Genomic DNA, 14,887 nt, shown 5'->3' with positions numbered 1-14,887 from the left:
GAGCGGTATTGATTGTTACTCTTACTCGTTAGTCTCTAAAGCTTACATTTTAGAGCGGTATTTATCGTTACTCTTACTCGTTACTCTCTAAAGCTTACATTTTAGAGAAGTATTGATCGTTACTCTTACTCGTTACTCTCTAAAGCTTACATTTAAGAGCGGTATTGATCGTTACTCTTACTCGTTATTCCCTAAAGCTTACATTTTAGAGCGGTATTGATCGTTACTCTTACTCGTTACTCTCTAAAGCTTACATTTAAGAGCGGTATTGATCGTTACTCTTACTCGTTACTCTCTAAAGCTTACATTTTAGAGAAGTATTGATCGTTACTCTTACTCGTTACTCTCTAAAGCTTACATTTTAGAGCGGTATTGATCGTTACTCTTACTCGTTATTCCCTAAAGCTTACATTTTAGAGCGGTATTCACCGTTACTCTTACTCGTTAGTCTCTAAAGCTTACATTTTAGAGCGGTATTGATCGTTACTCTTACTCGTTACTCTCTAAAGCTTACATTTTAGAGCGGTATTGATCGTTACTCTTACTCGTTACTCTCTAAAGCTTACATTTTAGAGCGGTATTGATCGTTACTCTTACTCGTTACTCTCTAAAGCTTACATTTTAGAGCGGTATTGATCGTTACTCTTACTCGTTACTCTCTAAAGCTTACATTTTAGAGCGGTATTGATCGTTACTCTTACTCGTTACTCTCTAAAGCTTACATTTTAGAGCGGTATTGATTGTTACTCTTACTCGTTACTCTCTAAAGCTTACATTTTAGAGCGGTATTGATCGTTACTCTTACTCGTTATTCCCTAAAGCTTACATTTTAGAGCGGTATTGATTGTTACTCTTACTCGTTAGTCTCTAAAGCTTACATTTTAGAGAAGTATTGATTGTTACTCTTACTCGTTATTCCCTAAAGCTTACATTTTAGAGCGGTATTTATCGTTACTCTTACTCGTTACTCTCTAAAGCTTACATTTTAGAGAAGTATTGATCGTTACTCTTACTCGTTACTCTCTAAAGCTTACATTTAAGAGCGGTATTGATCGTTACTCTTACTCGTTATTCCCTAAAGCTTACATTTTAGAGCGGTATTCACCGTTACTCTTACTCGTTACTCTCTAAAGCTTACATTTTAGAGCGGTATTGATCGTTACTCTTACTCGTTACTCTCTAAAGCTTACATTTTAGAGCGGTATTGATCGTTACTCTTACTCGTTACTCTCTAAAGCTTACATTTAAGAGCGGTATTGATCGTTACTCTTACTCGTTACTCTCTAAAGCTTACATTTTAGAGCGGTATTGATCGTTACTCTTACTTGTTATTCCCTAAAGCTTACATTTTAGAGCGGTATTGATCGTTACTCTTACTCGTTACTCTCTAAAGCTTACATTTAAGAGCGGTATTGATCGTTACTCTTAAGCCTGATTTATGCTTCAGGCGCAAAGCCTTTGACGCTCGGACGCAGAGCCTCTGCGAGCGTCAAAATCTTGACCACTCCCCCACGCAGAGGCTCTGCGCGCGTTGTCGTGCACCTCAGAAAAATCCTGACTACACGTCGGACGCACGCAGACCACCAACGGAAGTGCGCAGACAAAAGCGGCTGTGATTGGTCCTCGGTGTGCCTTTCCGGTTGTCTGTGTGGCTTCCTCCTTTGCATTTTCGCCAACTCCAATAAAAGAAGCTATTCTTCTTCGATGTCGAGCAACTCCAGATCCATATCTTGCATACACTTTTTTTTTGAAAAATAAACACTTCCTCCGGCGCCGCCGAAAGTTCTCGTCACCACCCACCGAAATTCTCGCGAGGGGAAACTGCTGTGCGTCCCGAGAAATTCCAGACCAAGGTTGCAGAACCATAACATGAAAAGTGGTTCGCGACCAGAGCAAAGCAACACGTCAAGACGATAGACGCAGAAGTATAATCCGCCCTTTACTCGTTATTCCCTAAAGCTTACATTTTAGAGCGGTATTTACCGTTACTCTTACTCGTTACTCTCTAAAGCTTACATTTTAGAGCGGTATTCACCGTTACTCTTACTCGTTACTCTCTAAAGCTTACATTTTAGAGCGGTATTGATCGTTACTCTTACTCGTTACTCTCTAAAGCTTACATTTAAGAGCGGTATTGATCGTTACTCTTACTCGTTATTCCCTAAAGCTTACATTTAAGAGCGGTATTCACCGTTACTCTTACTCGTTAGTCTCTAAAGCTTACATTTTAGAGCGGTATTCACCGTTACTCTTACCCGTTACTCTCTAAAGCTTACATTTTAGAGCGGTATTTATCGTTACTCTTACTCGTTACTCTCTAAAGCTTACATTTTAGAGCGGTATTGATTGTTACTCTTACTCGTTAGTCTCTAAAGCTTACATTTTAAAGCGGTATTGATCGTTACTCTTACTCGTTACTCTTACTCGTTACTCTCTAAAGCTTACATTTTAGAGCGGTATTGATTGTTACTCTTACTCGTTAGTCTCTAAAGCTTACATTTTAGAGCGGAATTGATCGTTACTCTTGCTCGTTACTCTCTAAAGCTTACATTTTAAAGCGGTATTGATCGTTACTCTTACTCGTTACTCTCTAAAGCTCACATTTTAGAGCGGTATTGATCGTTACTCTTGCTCGTTACTCTCTAAAGCTTACATTTAAGAGCGGTATTGATCGTTACTCTTACTCGTTATTCCCTAAAGCTTACATTTTAGAGCGGTATTCACCGTTACTCTTACTCGTTACTCTCTAAAGCTTACATTTAAGAGCGGTATTGATCGTTACTCTTGCTCGTTACTCTCTAAAGCTTACATTTTAGAGAAGTATTGATCGTTACTCTTGCTCGTTACTCTCTAAAGCTTACATTTTAAAGCGGTATTGATCGTTACTCTTACTCGTTACTCTCTAAAGCTTACATTTTAGAGCGGTATTTATCGTTACTCTTACTCGTTACTCTCTAAAGCTTACATTTTAGAGAAGTATTGATTGTTACTCTTACTCGTTATTCCCTAAAGCTTACATTTTAGAGCGGTATTTATCGTTACTCTTACTCGTTACTCTCTAAAGCTTACATTTTAGAGAAGTATTGATCGTTACTCTTACTCGTTACTCTCTAAAGCTTACATTTAAGAGCGGTATTGATCGTTACTCTTACTCGTTATTCCCTAAAGCTTACATTTTAGAGCGGTATTGATCGTTACTCTTACTCGTTACTCTCTAAAGCTTACATTTAAGAGCGGTATTGATCGTTACTCTTACTCGTTACTCTCTAAAGCTTACATTTTAGAGAAGTATTGATCGTTACTCTTACTCGTTACTCTCTAAAGCTTACATTTTAGAGCGGTATTGATCGTTACTCTTACTCGTTACTCTCTAAAGCTTACATTTTAGAGCGGTATTGATCGTTACTCTTACTCGTTACTCTCTAAAGCTTACATTTTAGAGCGGTATTGATCGTTACTCTTACTCGTTACTCTCTAAAGCTTACATTTTAGAGCGGTATTGATCGTTACTCTTACTCGTTACTCTCTAAAGCTTACATTTTAGAGCGGTATTGATTGTTACTCTTACTCGTTACTCTCTAAAGCTTACATTTTAGAGCGGTATTGATCGTTACTCTTACTCGTTATTCCCTAAAGCTTACATTTTAGAGCGGTATTGATTGTTACTCTTACTCGTTAGTCTCTAAAGCTTACATTTTAGAGAAGTATTGATTGTTACTCTTACTCGTTATTCCCTAAAGCTTACATTTTAGAGCGGTATTTATCGTTACTCTTACTCGTTACTCTCTAAAGCTTACATTTTAGAGAAGTATTGATCGTTACTCTTACTCGTTACTCTCTAAAGCTTACATTTAAGAGCGGTATTGATCGTTACTCTTACTCGTTATTCCCTAAAGCTTACATTTTAGAGCGGTATTCACCGTTACTCTTACTCGTTACTCTCTAAAGCTTACATTTTAGAGCGGTATTGATCGTTACTCTTACTCGTTACTCTCTAAAGCTTACATTTTAGAGCGGTATTGATCGTTACTCTTACTCGTTACTCTCTAAAGCTTACATTTAAGAGCGGTATTGATCGTTACTCTTACTCGTTACTCTCTAAAGCTTACATTTTAGAGCGGTATTGATCGTTACTCTTACTTGTTATTCCCTAAAGCTTACATTTTAGAGCGGTATTGATCGTTACTCTTACTCGTTACTCTCTAAAGCTTACATTTAAGAGCGGTATTGATCGTTACTCTTAAGCCTGATTTATGCTTCAGGCGCAAAGCCTTTGACGCTCGGACGCAGAGCCTCTGCGAGCGTCAAAATCTTGACCACTCCCCCACGCAGAGGCTCTGCGCGCGTTGTCGTGCACCTCAGAAAAATCCTGACTACACGTCGGACGCACGCAGACCACCAACGGAAGTGCGCAGACAAAAGCGGCTGTGATTGGTCCTCGGTGTGCCTTTCCGGTTGTCTGTGTGGCTTCCTCCTTTGCATTTTCGCCAACTCCAATAAAAGAAGCTATTCTTCTTCGATGTCGAGCAACTCCAGATCCATATCTTGCATACACTTTTTTTTTGAAAAATAAACACTTCCTCCGGCGCCGCCGAAAGTTCTCGTCACCACCCACCGAAATTCTCGCGAGGGGAAACTGCTGTGCGTCCCGAGAAATTCCAGACCAAGGTTGCAGAACCATAACATGAAAAGTGGTTCGCGACCAGAGCAAAGCAACACGTCAAGACGATAGACGCAGAAGTATAATCCGCCCTTTACTCGTTATTCCCTAAAGCTTACATTTTAGAGCGGTATTTACCGTTACTCTTACTCGTTACTCTCTAAAGCTTACATTTTAGAGCGGTATTCACCGTTACTCTTACTCGTTACTCTCTAAAGCTTACATTTTAGAGCGGTATTGATCGTTACTCTTACTCGTTACTCTCTAAAGCTTACATTTAAGAGCGGTATTGATCGTTACTCTTACTCGTTATTCCCTAAAGCTTACATTTAAGAGCGGTATTCACCGTTACTCTTACTCGTTAGTCTCTAAAGCTTACATTTTAGAGCGGTATTCACCGTTACTCTTACCCGTTACTCTCTAAAGCTTACATTTTAGAGCGGTATTGATTGTTACTCTTACTCGTTAGTCTCTAAAGCTTACATTTTAAAGCGGTATTGATCGTTACTCTTACTCGTTACTCTTACTCGTTACTCTCTAAAGCTTACATTTTAGAGCGGTATTGATTGTTACTCTTACTCGTTAGTCTCTAAAGCTTACATTTTAGAGCGGAATTGATCGTTACTCTTGCTCGTTACTCTCTAAAGCTTACATTTTAAAGCGGTATTGATCGTTACTCTTACTCGTTACTCTCTAAAGCTCACATTTTAGAGCGGTATTGATCGTTACTCTTGCTCGTTACTCTCTAAAGCTTACATTTAAGAGCGGTATTGATCGTTACTCTTACTCGTTATTCCCTAAAGCTTACATTTTAGAGCGGTATTCACCGTTACTCTTACTCGTTACTCTCTAAAGCTTACATTTAAGAGCGGTATTGATCGTTACTCTTGCTCGTTACTCTCTAAAGCTTACATTTTAGAGAAGTATTGATCGTTACTCTTGCTCGTTACTCTCTAAAGCTTACATTTTAAAGCGGTATTGATCGTTACTCTTACTCGTTACTCTCTAAAGCTTACATTTTAGAGCAGTATTTATCGTTACTCTTACTCGTTACTCTCTAAAGCTTACATTTTAGAGCGGTATTGATCGTTACTCTTGCTCGTTACTCTCTAAAGCTTACATTTTAAAGCGGTATTGATCGTTACTCTTACTCGTTACTCTCTAAAGCTCACATTTTAGAGCGGTATTGATCGTTACTCTTGCTCGTTACTCTCTAAAGCTTACATTTAAGAGCGGTATTGATCGTTACTCTTACTCGTTATTCCCTAAAGCTTACATTTAAGAGCGGTATTGATCGTTACTCTTACTCGTTACTCTCTAAAGCTTACATTTAAGAGCGGTATTGATCGTTACTCTTGCTCGTTACTCTCTAAAGCTTACATTTTAGAGAAGTATTGATCGTTACTCTTGCTCGTTACTCTCTAAAGCTTACATTTTAAAGCGGTATTGATCGTTACTCTTACTCGTTACTCTCTAAAGCTTACATTTTAGAGCGGTATTGATCGTTACTCTTACTCGTTACTCTCTAAAGCTTACATTTTAGAGCAGTATTTATCGTTACTCTTACTCGTTACTCTCTAAAGCTTACATTTTAGAGCGGTATTGATCGTTACTCTTACTCGTTACTCTCTAAAGCTTACATTTTAAAGCGGTATTGATCGTTACTCTTACTCGTTACTCTAAAGCTCACATTTTAGAGCGGTATTGATCGTTACTCTTACTCGTTATTCCCTAAAGCTTACATTTAAGAGCGGTATTCACCGTTACTCTTACTCGTTAGTCTCTAAAGCTTACATTTTAGAGCGGTATTGATCGTTACTCTTACTCGTTACTCTCTAAAGCTTACATTTTAGAGAAGTATTGATCGTTACTCTTGCTCGTTACTCTCTAAAGCTTACATTTTAAAGCGGTATTGATCGTTACTCTTACTCGTTATTCCCTAAAGCTTACATTTAAGAGCGGTATTGATCGTTACTCTTACTCGTTATTCCCTAAAGCTTACATTTTAGAGCGGTATTGATCGTTACTCTTACTCGTTACTCTCTAAAGCTTACATTTTAGAGAAGTATTGATCGTTACTCTTGCTCGTTACTCTCTAAAGCTTACATTTTAAAGCGGTATTGATCGTTACTCTTACTCGTTACTCTCTAAAGCTTACATTTAAGAGTGGTATTGATCGTTACTCTTACTCGTTATTCCCTAAAGCTTACATTTAAGAGCGGTATTCACCGTTACTCTTACTCGTTAGTCTCTAAAGCTTACATTTTAGAGCGGTATTGATCGTTACTCTTACTCGTTACTCTCTAAAGCTTACATTTTAGAGAAGTATTGATCGTTACTCTTGCTCGTTACTCTCTAAAGCTTACATTTTAAAGCGGTATTGATCGTTACTCTTACTCGTTATTCCCTAAAGCTTACATTTAAGAGCGGTATTGATCGTTACTCTTACTCGTTATTCCCTAAAGCTTACATTTTAGAGCGGTATTGATCGTTACTCTTACTCGTTACTCTCTAAAGCTTACATTTTAGAGAAGTATTGATCGTTACTCTTGCTCGTTACTCTCTAAAGCTTACATTTTAAAGCGGTATTGATCGTTACTCTTACTCGTTACACTCTAAAGCTTACATTTTAGAGCGGTATTGATCGTTACTCTTACTCGTTACTCTCTAAAGCTTACATTTTAGAGCGGTATTTATCGTTACTCTTACTCGTTACTCTCTAAAGCTTACATTTTAGAGCGGTATTGATCGTTACTCTTACTCGTTACTCTCTAAAGCTTACATTTTAGAGCGGTATTGATCGTTACTCTTACTCGTTACTCTCTAAAGCTTACATTTAAGAGCGGTATTTATCGTTACTCTTACTCGTTACTCTCTAAAGCTTACATTTAAGAGCGGTATTTATCGTTACTCTTACTCGTTACTCTCTAAAGCTTACATTTAAGAGCGGTATTCACCGTTACTCTTACTCGTTACTCTCTAAAGCTTACATTTAAGAGCGGTATTGATCGTTACTCTTACTCGTTACTCTCTAAAGCTTACATTTTAGAGCGGTATTGATTGTTACTCTTACTCGTTAGTCTCTAAAGCTTACATTTTAAAGCGGTATTGATCGTTACTCTTACTCGTTACTCTTACTCGTTACTCTCTAAAGCTTACATTTTAGAGCGGAATTGATCGTTACTCTTACTCGTTACTCTCTAAAGCTCACATTTTAGAGCGGTATTGATCGTTACTCTTGCTCGTTACTCTCTAAAGCTTACATTTAAGAGCGGTATTGATCGTTACTCTTACTCGTTATTCCCTAAAGCTTACATTTAAGAGCGGTATTCACCGTTACTCTTACTCGTTACTCTCTAAAGCTTACATTTAAGAGCGGTATTGATCGTTACTCTTGCTCGTTACTCTCTAAAGCTTACATTTTAGAGAAGTATTGATCGTTACTCTTGCTCGTTACTCTCTAAAGCTTACATTTTAAAGCGGTATTGATCGTTACTCTTACTCGTTACTCTCTAAAGCTTACATTTTAGAGCGGTATTGATCGTTACTCTTACTCGTTACTCTCTAAAGCTTACATTTTAGAGCAGTATTTATCGTTACTCTTACTCGTTACTCTCTAAAGCTTACATTTTAGAGCGGTATTGATCGTTACTCTTACTCGTTACTCTCTAAAGCTTACATCTTAAAGCGGTATTGATCGTTACTCTTACTCGTTACTCTCTAAAGCTCACATTTTAGAGCGGTATTGATCGTTACTCTTACTCGTTACTCTCTAAAGCTTACATTTAAGAGCGGTATTGATCGTTACTCTTACTCGTTATTCCCTAAAGCTTACATTTAAGAGCGTTATTCACCGTTACTCTTACTCGTTAGTCTCTAAAGCTTACATTTTAGAGCGGTATTGATCGTTACTCTTACTCGTTACTCTCTAAAGCTTACATTTTAGAGAAGTATTGATCGTTACTCTTGCTCGTTACTCTCTAAAGCTTACATTTTAGAGCGGTATTGATCGTTACTCTTACTCGTTATTCCCTAAAGCTTACATTTAAGAGCGGTATTGATCGTTACTCTTACTCGTTATTCCCTAAAGCTTACATTTTAGAGCTGTATTGATCGTTACTCTTACTCGTTACTCTCTAAAGCTTACATTTTAGAGCGGTATTGATCGTTACTCTTACTCGTTACTCTCTAAAGCTTACATTTTAGAGCGGTATTGATCGTTACTCTTACTCGTTACTCTCTAAAGCTTACATTTAAGAGCGGTATTTATCGTTACTCTTACTCGTTACTCTCTAAAGCTTACATTTAAGAGCGGTATTTATCGTTACTCTTACTCGTTACTCTCTAAAGCTTACATTTAAGAGCGGTATTCACCGTTACTCTTACTCGTTACTCTCTAAAGCTTACATTTAAGAGCGGTATTGATCGTTACTCTTACTCGTTACTCTCTAAAGCTTACATTTTAGAGCGGTATTGATTGTTACTCTTACTCGTTAGTCTCTAAAGCTTACATTTTAAAGCGGTATTGATCGTTACTCTTACTCGTTACTCTTACTCGTTACTCTCTAAAGCTTACATTTTAGAGCGGTATTGATTGTTACTCTTACTCGTTACTCTCTAAAGCTTACATTTTAGAGCGGTATTCATCGTTACTCTTACTCGTTATTCCCTAAAGCTTACATTTTAGAGCGGAATTGATCGTTACTCTTGCTCGTTACTCTCTAAAGCTTACATTTTAAAGCGGTATTGATCGTTACTCTTACTTGTTATTCCCTAAAGCTTACATTTTAGAGCGGTATTGATATTTTCATCTCACCCTGAAAAATAAAATGGATCTGCTTTTCCCTGGATGGGGAACTATTTCCTTAGATTGCTTGAATTGAGTCCTTATTAGCTCCATTGCACTGAAAGCAGAGACTGAAAAGAATAGTTTTATCCTCCTTTTACTCACAGACATGTTTAAGGCTGATTTAGTCAGCACCCAGCACTGAATTTCTCTGATACAGAAGCTGATTATTGTGATAAATTAAATAAAAGGTCTTTCAGCTACTCCAGGTTTAGTTTGCCTTGTTATTCTTCAGTACACCAGACTCCCATGTGCTGTTGAGCAGACTCTGCTCCCACTCGGACTGAATTAGCAAAGATTTGCGGTGTGTTGGTGATCTGGCAGCTCTCCACGCTGCAGCAGGGCACTCAGACATCACGTGGAGCACCTGAGAAAGGGTTATTTTACCTCAGGGAGTTCTCAGTCGACCTGCTTCTCTCTGGATTCCCTGTTCTTGTACTTGCTAATTATTCACACCACTTCAGTTCTCCCCAGCTTGTGTAAACAGATGTGTAATCTATTCTGAAACCTTATTTTGGAAGCTGGATCACTGCTGATGACACGTCATTAACCAGAAATCCTAAGGCTCAAACTGGGAGAGTGGACTTGTGAATGTGGTGGTTGTTTTCCTGTAAGGGAGGGATGAAAACTTCGGGTCTCTTGGTTTAATCATGGGAAATGAAACCTGGATTCTCCTGGATTTTATATTAAAACACAGAATAATTTGCTCTGTACTGCTTGGACTGTAAGCTCCTTATTTCCATTGAGGCCTTTTTGGTACTTTTCAGCTAAATGAATGCTGTGAGACTTTCTGTTTTCTTCCCAAAGTTGTGAGTCACGGGTCACATTTGTAAACAGGAAGTTGCTCTGACGCTGACTCCATCTGAATGATGGACCCTTGCCTGTCCCTGCCATGGCTGTGAAGATGTGAGGAGCCTCTCAGCTCCTTCATCGTAGTTGAGGAGAGAAACTTGGGATGAGCTCTGTGGATGTTGGTAGATTGGGATAGAAATCATCTTTGGAATTACAGAGATGCTGCTGCTCACTTCACACTTAATTTCTGCTGAGATATGCAAAGATAGATTTTTTCCTGTAACATCAGGACCCTTTTTTTTTTTTTCCATACACGTAACTATACTGTTTGTTTAAACGTAGACCTCGGATTAATACTTTGATTATTTCTGAAATAAATGCAACTAAATCCATTTAAACCAGTTTTCTGAATATTTGAAAATGTTCAGAATAAATTAATAAGGCAAAGCAAAATGAAAAAAAGTTAATGTTTTGTGTGTACATGTCCTGCATTAACTGTGATGGTATATAATGGTTGCACTGCATAAAAGGGATCTGGTTGTTTCCAGTTTCTTTTACACAATAATGTAGAGAAGAGAGCATCAGAATTTCTATTATGAGTCGTTAGGTCTTTCAATTCCTGTTTCAACAGTTTATTATGTCATGAAGAAATTTCTCAGTCATAAAACTGTGAAGGTGCCTCTTGAACATGGCACTCAGAAGCAACATGGTGAGAGACTTCTGCAGAGGTTGTTAATGATTGGAAAAAGCTCAAAGACGTCTAAAGATCACATCCATAAACTCTGCTTCTGGTTAAATTCTCCGGGATCCTCTTGGTGTAAATTGGAACTATCATCCTGCAGGGGATCTTCCTTACCTGCTCTACTTTATTCATCTTTACCTACAAAACCCTCTCTATATACTGATAATCAAGTAGTTCTCAATACACTCAAAATCTGGTATCAATTTAGACGGTACTTTAAATTTGTGGCTGCATCTTCCTTGGGTCCTTTGATTAACAATCATTTATTTCCACCATCACTTTCAGACTCAACATTTTCAGTGTGGTATGCCAAGGGTATTTCACAATTCAGATGTTTTTACGTAGATGGTGTCTTTGATAGTTTTGCCAATTTATCATCTCGCTATGACCTCCCTGTTTCTCATCTGTTTTGCTATTTTCAAACTCGCAATTTTGTGGCTAAGTGTTTCCCTAATTTCCCCTCTTTACCTCCAGAACATCAGTGGGAAACCATGCTTTCATTTGCTCCCCATCGCAGAGGTATTATTTCAAAGCTGTATGACACTATCTTAGCTTTTAGCAACCGCTCTAATGAGAAATTTAAGTGTGCATGGGAAAGGGAACTTGGAATACAAATAGATGAGGAGTCCTGGGAACAGGCCGTAGAGAGGATACGATCTACCACCTCCTGTGCTCGTCTTGGACTAATTCAATTTAAGGTCGTATACAGGGCACATTTCTCGAAGTATAGATTATCTGTACTGTATCCAGAAGTTGAGGACAAATGTGACAAATGCCATGGCTCTCCTTGTCACCTCAGCCACATGTTTTTTCTGTGTCCTGATCTGAAAGGTTTTTGGGCGGGTTATTTTACTATTATGTCCTCTGTTCTTGGGGTTAATCTCCAACCTTGCCCTTTGATTGCTATATTTGGGATTCCTGACCCCTCACTTATACTCAATCCCACGTAAAAGGACATTATAGCTTTCACATCCCTAATAGCAAGACGTTCCTTACTGTTACATTGGAAGTCTGCTAAGTATCCTTCTATCTCCCAGTGGCTCAAGGATGTCACGTTTTTTTTTAAACTTGAGAAAATTAAATACACATTGAGGGGGTGTACAGTCAAATTTTTTCACAAATGGCAACCCTTTATTTCTTATTTCACTAATTTAGAGGTACTACCCGACTGATTGTGTGCCTGTCACTGTCGTACCTTTTATATTGTATACATAACCAGTAATAGGTGTGTTGGTTGTGATGAGCTGAGTGGGGCCGTGGGTGGGGGGGCTGTTCATTGTGTTTGAAAAAAAAAAAAAAAAAAAAGTGGAAGAAGGCAAATTGTATTTCTGTGACTGGAGATATTGTATTGTTTTCTTTTTCCAATAAAAATATTTATATATATATATAAAAAAAAAAAAAAAGACGTCTAAAGATCTCCAGGCTGATCTGAAGTCGGTATGACATGCTGCGCAGTAAACCAAGCGGGCCGCACAGGAGGCCCAGGAGGACGCCACAACTGAAAGGTCGAAGTCTTCCAGCAAGAAACCGACCCAAAGCACATTCTACAACACACAATAAAGAACAATGATGATGGATTGTTTTAAACAGGGCAGCAACAATTCTTGATGTTTATGTCATTGAAAACTACAGGAAGCTGAAATCTGGTCTCCTGAAATGTAAAGCAGTTGCTCTGTGGGATTTCTTTTTAAATTTGTTTAAAAAACACATACAACTATTTTCTCCAGAATTAGAAAAATAAGGATGCTTGTAAAAAAAGCCATGATATCTTTAATCCTGATAATAACTCTCTCTCTCTTTTCTGCAGTATCTTTTTGTAGACTCCACTAACAACTACCTGTGGAACACCTTTGACTTCTGTAAGAACGTTCAGGGCTTCTCCCTTCCCTTCAAACCAACTGACCTGCTACTTCACTCCAGTCGATCCAACCTGGTGCTCGGTTATGACGGCTCTCATCCAAACAAACAGGTAAAATCCTGCCCCACCTCACTTTTTCGTCTTCACAGGGTGCAAAATTACACCCCCATATCCAAAAAAGTTGGGACTGTTAGTAAAGACCCCCCAATATTTAATTCACAATAAAAGATAAAGAAACATATCAAATGTTGGAAGTGAGACATTGAGTTATTTCATGAAAAAGAAGAGCGTATCTTGAATTTAACGGCAGCAGCAGTACAGCTCCATGTTTCCCACTGTGTGGCACTCACATCTGGGAACTGAGACCAGTGGCTGGACCTTTGGGTGAAATATGTCCCATTCTTCTCTGATATATTGTAGCTCCTTAACAATCCAGGAAAACTGAAGTCAAGTACGTTTTGATGATATTATGAGGTAGATATATTTGATCTGTGGCGTTAAAGTTTAATTAGCAACTATTGAATAAAAATGTTTTCATACAGTAGCTAGCTAATTGGTAATCCAGATATGCTAAATGTAAAGTAGCTAGCTAGCATAGCTAACCATTTCAGTAAAGATGCTATCTTATGTCACCTCAAATGTGATGCTTTCTCTTTTGCCTCCTGCTAATAGTTTTCTGTAACCATACAATTTTTTTTACATCAGTTGTAAAATATTTTTTAAGACCATTCCATTTCTTCAGCTAACTATCTATATACCTGTGCATTACATGGCATATTGCAAAGTAATTATTTATGTGTAAATTATCCAAATAAAGTTCCCATGGAAAGTTTCTGGAAATTTACCAGGAATTTTCTGTCCCTTTGCAGCTCTAATTCAATTTGATTGACTGCAGGCAGGCCAGTCCAGAACGCGACTCTAGTTCAATACTGTATTGTTGTAATAGATGCAGTAGGGGGTTTATTGTCTGAATGGGAGCAGATGTTGCTCTAAACCATATATATAGCTTTCGGCATTGATGAATCCTTTCTGGATGTCCAAGTTGCCAGTTCCATAGGCACTAATGCCCCCTCATCAGAGATGCATGCTTAAGAGCTGATAGCAAGCTGGACCGTCCCTCTCCTCTTCAGTCCAGAATACATGACATAAAATAATTTTAAAATTCGATTTGTCTGACCACAGAACAGCTTTCCACGATGCCTCAGTTCATTTAAATGAATTTTGGTGTATGGAAGACGGAAGCCTTTCTGGATCTCGTTCACATATGTCCTCTTTGTGTGATGGAGCTATAATCTGCATTTGTGGATAGCAGACAATGATTTCTGGAGGTGTTCCTGGGCCCATGCAGTGATATTAATGCAGGGCTACATGAGGGCCTGAATGGGTCCCATGGTCAACCAGTATAGATGTGTTTTTTTTTTAATTTTATCCCTATGTGCACAGAGATGGCTACAGATTCTCTGAAGCTTTTACTGTAGATGATGGAATATCCTCTAAGGCCTCTCTCACCTTTTATACCCAGTGTTGTTACTTTTCACACCTCCTTCTTGTCCTGTCCCAACTATTTTGCAAAATGTTGCTGCCATCAGGATGAGCTAATCATTTCATGGCACTGTAAAATATCTAACTTCCAACAATTGATATGTTTCCCATGTTCTGTTGTGAATAGTTTTGGTTTTTTCAGAATCAGAATCTCAAATGTACAACATACACAGGAATTTAACCTGCTGGAACAGCACCACAGAACATTAAGTAACAGTTAACATAGCAAGAAAAGTAAGAGAGAAGTTGTGCCTTTGAAAAAAAAAATATACAACTGAGGTGGGATATGTACAGAATGAGTTGGCCGGAAATAAATATTGTAGACAGGAAGTGGATATTTACGTGGATCTGCATACCGTTTATTAGATTGACAAAGGCCCTGCGATGGACTGGCCACCTGTCCAGGTGTCCCCTGCCTCTCACACAGTCCCAGCTGGGATAGACTCC

The 14,887-nt window shown here is 38.3% G+C and overlaps 1 protein-coding gene across 1 annotated transcript in view; it reads left to right on the top strand.

Moving 5' to 3' along the window:
• sorl1 (sortilin-related receptor, L(DLR class) A repeats containing) overlaps positions 1–14,887 on the top strand; it is a 137,569-nt gene that overhangs the window by 31,793 nt on the left and 90,889 nt on the right. The window contains exon 4 of the mRNA XM_075474219.1: positions 12,848–13,009. Coding sequence (XP_075330334.1) covers positions 12,848–13,009 — 162 coding nt within the window. The remainder of the gene's footprint in view (positions 1–12,847; positions 13,010–14,887) is intronic.

Source organism: Odontesthes bonariensis, chromosome 9 (assembly GCF_027942865.1).
Source record: "Odontesthes bonariensis isolate fOdoBon6 chromosome 9, fOdoBon6.hap1, whole genome shotgun sequence".
Classification (NCBI taxonomy): Eukaryota; Metazoa; Chordata; class Actinopteri; order Atheriniformes; family Atherinopsidae; genus Odontesthes; species Odontesthes bonariensis.
This window is presented reverse-complemented; position numbering and strand designations above follow the sequence as displayed.